This window comes from Dromiciops gliroides, chromosome 5 (assembly GCF_019393635.1).
Source record: "Dromiciops gliroides isolate mDroGli1 chromosome 5, mDroGli1.pri, whole genome shotgun sequence".
NCBI lineage: Eukaryota > Metazoa > Chordata > Mammalia > Microbiotheria > Microbiotheriidae > Dromiciops > Dromiciops gliroides.
In genome coordinates this window covers 191,452,885-191,459,632 of record NC_057865.1, presented here as the reverse complement: position 1 = coordinate 191,459,632, position 6,748 = coordinate 191,452,885, and the positions used below count along the sequence as shown (strand labels likewise).

The window sequence follows — 6,748 nt, the reverse complement described above, 5'->3', positions numbered from 1 at the left end:
GTCCTCTTGTATTCTGCCTAAGCCTCTAGTCATAACAAGCCCACAAGAAGGATTCAGCTGGAAACAAAATAAGGTGAAGATCATTCTTCTTTGTATTGTTTATTTTTTTCATTGACTCCAAAGAGAAGTGAAATATCACTCCATGGAAGAGGTGGGGAGCCCTACCCTGAGCCACTCAAATGAGTCCGACTGAGAGGTAGACTGGAAAGAAAAGAAGGGATAGATGAAGAGATGGAGGGATAGGGGCAGCTAGGTGGTGCAGTGGATAAAGCACCGGCCCTGGATTCAGGAGTACCTGAGTTCAAATCCGGCCTCAGACACTTGACACTTAGTAGCTGTGTGACCCTGGGCAAGTCACTTAACCCCCATTTCCCTGCCCCCCCCCAAAAAAAAAAGAGATGGAGGGATAGAGATTAAGGTGAGAACAAAGGCTAGAGGGCATGGGGAAAAGACTGATGCAGAAAGAGTAGATTGATTTCTTTTTTTTTTTTTTTTTAGTGAGGCAATGGGGGTTAAGTGACTTGCCCAAGGTCACACAGCTAGTAAGTGTTAAGTGTCAGAGGCCAGATTTGAACTCAGGTACTCCTGACTCCAGGGCCGGTGCTCTATCCACTGCGCCACCTAGCTGCCCCGAGTAGATTGATTTCTAACCCCCAAATTCTAGAGTCCTGATGGGGGTTACAGAGTTGAAGGAGAGAAGGGGCTGGTGAAATATGAAGAACTGTGACCCAGAGTCAAGTATAGCGAAGAACCTAGGCGTATAGGCACCCAATGCAGACCTCTTCACAAGTTTACAAACGTAATTCTGACCTTTCTCCGGGCCCCTACTGGCATCCATAGTCTGGCACATTAGAGAGAGAAAGAGAGAGATCAATCCGTAAAAGCCTGATGAAGGGCCTAAGGTCATGAGGGAGGAGGGAAGACAGCTAATCAAATCAATCAAAACCATTTATTAAGTGACTATTATGTGTCAGGCACAGTGCTAAGCGTTGGGGATCCAAAAAGAGGCAAATAAAAGTCCTTCCCCTCAAGGGGCTTACCAGGAGGATAGATATTTACTAGGCTTTTGGGATAGGGTGAGATAGAGATGGGGACACCCTGACTAGACACTCACAAGTTTGTTTGGCTACTAGATGGAGCAGGGCATAGTGGCAGGGGAGAATAAGTGTACACTCAGAACATTTCTGAATGAGGGGTATATGAAGCTGGAAAATACAAACCAAAGAAAGACATCCTGTCCTCAGTCTCTGGACTGGGTGAAGTGCCATCCTGCCCCCTGCCCAAAGGCAAGATGAGATGAAATGGCCCAAAGGGGCCTTTAGGGGCTGGCAGAGGAAGGAAGGAGGACTTAGTGATCAGGTTGTGGATGCATCATGGGACAGCAGAATAAGGAGCAGGGTCCCACTGACAATGTCCAGGATTATTACAAGGGGGCAGGTTAGGAAGGACCAGGGAGCTGAAATGTTTCAATCCTCCTACATTCACCTTCTCTTCTCTTCCCAGTAGGCTAAGGTAGTGAAGGAGGATTTTCACAAATCAGGCAAGTCTTCTTCCATATTCAGCTCTTCAGAATATAGTTTTCCTAAAAACGACTGGGGGGGGGGGGGAAAGAAATAAGGACAGTTTAAGGGCAATTCAAAAAGTTCTGCCCTTTCTTCCCTCTCTCTGCTGCATACACATCTCTCCCAACCCCCACTCCCATCTCCTCTCAGTATCCCTGAATCTCTTCCCCAGGAATCTCACATCCCTTCTTGGTCCTCAGTCCCCTCTCCCCTAGGACCTTCTCTTGCATTCATCTGTTCATCTTACTCTGACCCTAAAAATCCCTCAGTCAATACTCCATCTTCACCCTTCTCTGTTTTGTAACTTACTGAGGACACTGACAGGTCTTCTTCTCACTCAGGAGCCTCCTTATCTGAGACATCCGCTCTGCTCGACGCTGTACAAGAAGAATGAGGTGAAAGGTGGGGGAACAATAGAGAGGCATGAAGGTCCATGAGACCAAGATCCACTCAGAGTAAAGAATAGGGATATAGGGAGAGGTTTCAGGCTAGAGGAGTTACTATTGCCAAGGCAATCTGTCCCAGAATAAGCTTGTTGTTACTTCTTCCCTGTCTAGCTTGGATCTAGGACATTGGGATGTGGGGGAAGAAGGAGGTAGGAGGCAGGAGTAAGGAACATGAAAGCAATTATGAATTTTGCAAGATAAAAGTATTCATTCCCAAGCCTCCAATGCAAAGTACATAAACCCTGTACCTCTCAGGTCTTCATATCCATTTAAATGCAGAGGTTGGGCTGGTAGAATTAGAGCTGAAAGTGACCTCTTAAGGGCAGCTAGTCCAACCCCAACTAATTTTATAGATAGGAAAATTAAGGCCCAGAGATGTTAAATGATTTGCTCAGGATGGCCTGGTAGGTCCATTTCCGTTTTAATGTTCTATGGTTCTGTGGGCTCAATAGTCTGACCATGGTGGATTGGGACAACTGGATGTACGTGTTTGTTAGGGGAGTGGTGGAATGTCTGGAGTAGAGCAGGGAGGAGAGGTTTACTCACCAGCCTGTGCCTTCGTCTGGCACAACAGAATATACATAGCCCAGAGATAAGCAGCAGGCTTGCTCCTACACCCAGGCCGATGCCCAGATGAAAGGGTAGGTGCCACTCCTGCTTTGCTGCTGGAGGAGAGACACACACAGAGACCCTCTCAAGATGGAACCAGGAAAGGGAGGAATGGAGAGAAGGAGCACAGAGTACTAGGCTGGCAAATGGGAGGGAGTTAGTTGGAACCCCCAGAGAGGTAGCAGTTTCCTCAGCAGTGGGATGATGGGAAGTTAGTATGGCTGAGGGGCATGAGGATTGCTCCTTGTATTCTTTTTTTTTTTTTTGTGGGGCAATGGGGGTTAAGTGACTTGCCCAGGGTCACATGGCTAGTAAGTGTCAAGTGTCTGAGGCCGGATTTGAACTCAGGTACTCCTGAATCCAGGGCCAGTGCTTTATCCACTGTGCCACCTAGCTGCCCCGCTCCTTGTATTCTTATGAGAACTGAGCTAACCAGAGGAAGAGGGGAAGGGAGCTGATTTCTTACTCAGTTTGAAGGAATCTGATTTAAGTAGTCTCTGATTCTGGGATAGCAATTGGCATTCCCACGTCCCATCCTTTGGCTCCTTCACCTCCAGCTGTCTTTGCTCCTTTGAGACTTCCAGGGTTTTTTCTGTCTGGTTTTCTAGCATCCATCTCAGCGTCAGCCCAGGGATTATGGGACCCAGCACGTCACAGGACAATTGCTGATGTGGTGATTCTCGGGACATAGCTGAAGAGAGCAAGAGACAGAAACTAGAGACTGGGTTCCTATTCCCTCTACATACTGGGGTATGAGGTAGAAATAGGCTAATAGTGAAAACAACAATGTCTACATTTATGTAGAACTATGTGATTTTATTTCTTTTTTTGTTTTTTTTTTTGGGGGGGGGTCAGGGCAATGAGGGTTAAGTGACTTGCCCAGGGTCACACAGCTAGTAAGTGTCAAGAGTCTGAGGTCAGATTTTAACTCAGGTCCTCCTGAATCCAGAGCCTGTGCTTTATCCACTGTGCCACATAGCTGCCCCCCACACTATATAATTTTCAAAGCTCTTTCACTCGCAGTGACTCATTTTATCCTCAAAACACCTATGTAAGGTGGCTCGGGGGAAGATATCCCCATTTAACAGATAAAGAAACTGAGGAGGGTGGAACTTGACCAGTATCACACAGCAAGATAGAAAACTGGAATTAAAACCCAGAACTAAAAGATTCTGACTCTGAATTCTGCACTTTTTGGAGATTACTGGTGAGGACAGGTATAAGCAAGTTGTGGTTGAGGAATAAGAAGACACTTTGGTTCCTGGATTTTAGTGAGAGGCATGGAGATTGACCATTGAGGGGTAGGCAGTTAGGTCCTCAGGGTCTCTTTTTCGCCTCCACTCTGACTCTGGGGCTGACTGGCTCTGTGGTATTAGGAAGGGAGAGCATCAGGGCTCAGCCCTCACCTGCTCACCTCTCATTACCACAAGGTTGACCTTCTGTTCCAGGGTCCCTGAAGAAAACTTCAGTAAGAAGACTCCTGAGCCAGCATGCTGGGGCAAGACTGGGAAGAGAGTCATCGTGACTGGTAGCTTGGAAACACGCAGCTTGAAAATTGGACTCCCTTTTTCCATGGTTAAGGTCTGATCCTTCCACGGAAATTTGGCTGACTGTGGGGGAGAGGCAACACCTTCCACCTGCCACCTCAGTTCTCCGTTTGGCTGCAACTCGTTCAACTTCTGCTCATTTAAACTCAGAGGGAAGGAGAATTCAGCAGCACTTCCCATCAGCTCATAGAAGGTCTGGGAAGATGATGTGAAACCTGTAGGCAGTGAAAGAGACAGGAAGGGTAGGAACAGAGGAATGGAGTGGAGATAAAGAAGAGGGAGAGGAGAATAGAAAGAAGTTCAAACTCAGCATAGTATTCAAGGCCTTCCAAAATCTGCCTATGCATTTAAAAAATATGATTATATTTATACATACCTTTGCACTACTCCCCTACATGAACCCTACCTGAAGCCAAAGTGACTTAGTCATCATTGTCCCAAAACACTATGCACATTTCTGTTGTTTTGGTTCACTTATTTCAGTCCCTCTGCCCAGAATGTCCTTCATATTCCTTGAAGCTTGTCCAGTCCTTCCTCCAGCTCAAGTCTCACCTCTTATAAGGAACATTTCCCTCTCTCAGAGGGGTCATTACTTTCTCTGAATCCCTGTACAATTCTCCTATAGCATTCGTTGTAAGCACAGCACCATTGCCTTAGGGTTTATTTCCCTTTCTACCCCCATCATCTCATCTTAGATTCTAAACTCCATGAGGGCAGGGACCTGGTCTTCAACCTCTGAGTATGCTTTAGAGCTAGCATCTAATCCTGCACTTAATCAGTATTTAATAGTAGGTATTCACTAGAATTTTTTGATGCTAATAAAATTAAGTCCAGCTTCTTACACATACTAGGTGTTTGTGACCTTGGGCAAGTCACCTAACCTTTTAGCAAATCAGGCAAATTGCCAATTTGCATTGGTAGATGGAATTTCTTTCCCCTTTGAGTTCAATATGCCAAGAAACAAGAAACAAAGTTGTTTGGAAGTATGGAAAAAGGGAGGTGTTGAAGAAGAGAAAGGAAAGGGTCCCCTGGCTTCTTCCCCTTTTCTGATTAGAGAAAGTCAAGAAGCCACTAGAGCACTGACAGTCTTCCTTTCTGCCCTTTTTTCTACACACCGACGCTGAGAAGAGACTAAAATGGCCCTCAACATCCCTTGTTTCTCCTTGTTTCTCCAGTGTCAGGTGGAGTAGAGAAGTTGGAGGAGCAAGGTCCATCTTGAAATCCCAAGATTTATTTCCCCCAGGGACAAAAGGTGAGAGGAAAGAGTGAAGAGAGGGGCCCTGTAAATCAAGGGAGTAGAGGCACTGGAAGTTGGTGGTAGAAAGTGAAAGTAGAGCAAAGGACTTGCTTCTCTCTTTAAAAATTTTTTTTTAATTTGAAAAATTTTAAACTTAAATACAAAATTAAAAAAAGAAAGAAAAAATGTTGCCACGTAGAACACAGCAGAACAGAGGAGAGGATTCAATATACAACAATTAATTTCCATTTTAAGAAAACTTAGATAATAAATACTACCCATTGCTTTCAAATCTGCCCAGCTTTTCTTTGCTTCCTTGTTGGTTTTCTTTTGTTCTCTGCTGTGTACTTTTTACTTTGTTATCCCACCCCTTAAAGAAGGCTTAATTAAGTATGGATATATGCACATATACACTCATATACATATGCATGACTGTATTATGTTTATTTCCACTCATCATCTGTTCCTCTGAAGGTGGATAGCTCCTTCCTTCATAAGTTCAAGTCTTTCCATGCCTTTCTAGGCCAACAAGTTCATTTATCTATTACTGTTGTGGCAATAATCAACCTCATGGGTTTATTGTAAGGAAATCTCTCTTTAAAGTACTATATAAATGTCGTTTACTATAAAAAAAGATGAGCAGGATGCTAACAGAAAGAACTGGAAGGATCTGCATGAGCTGATGTAAAGTAAAATGTACTGTATACAAAATAACAGCAATATTGTAAGATGATCTGCTGTGAATGACTTAGTTATTTTCAGCAATACAATGATCCAAGACAATTCTGAAGGTCTTAATGAAAAATGCAATCCATCTACAGAGAGAGAACTGATGGTATCTGAATACAGATTGAAGCATAATTTTTTTGTTAGTCCTTTATCTGAAGTTTTGTTTTTGTTTGTTTTCTTTCACAACATGGCTAATGTGGAAATGTTTTGCATGATTGCTCATGCCTAGCTTATATTGAATTGCTTGAGTTCTTGGGGGGTGGGTGGGGAGGGAGGGAGGAAGAGAATTTGGAACACAAAGTTTTTTTTTAAATTAATGTCGGGGGCAGCTAGGTGGCGCAGTGGATAGAGCACCGGCCCTGAAGTCAGGAGTACCTGAGTTCAAATCCAGCCTCAGACACTTAACACTTACTAGCTGTGTGACCCTGGGCAAGTCACTTAACCCAGAATTGCCTCACTAAAACAAACAAAAAAACCAAAAAAAAAAACCAAACAAAAAAATTTAATGTCAAACTTTGTATTTTACATACATTTTGGGAAAATAAAATTCTAAATAAAAAAAAATAATAAGTCAACCAGCTCATCATTTCCTACACCATAGCAATATTCCAACTCAAT

General features: G+C 43.9%; 1 protein-coding gene across 1 annotated transcript in view; it reads right to left on the bottom strand.

The window, feature by feature from the left end:
• Positions 1-686: 686 nt before the first annotated feature.
• Positions 687-6,748, bottom strand: part of CD4 (CD4 molecule) — a 39,109-nt gene continuing 33,047 nt past the window's right edge. Inside the window, exons 6-10 of the mRNA XM_043967384.1 lie at positions 4,032-4,379; positions 3,084-3,308; positions 2,555-2,673; positions 1,872-1,939; positions 687-1,592 (exon numbers count right to left, since the gene is read on the bottom strand). Coding sequence (XP_043823319.1) covers positions 1,583-1,592; positions 1,872-1,939; positions 2,555-2,673; positions 3,084-3,308; positions 4,032-4,379 — 770 coding nt within the window. The 3' untranslated portion in view covers positions 687-1,582. The remainder of the gene's footprint in view (positions 1,593-1,871; positions 1,940-2,554; positions 2,674-3,083; positions 3,309-4,031; positions 4,380-6,748) is intronic.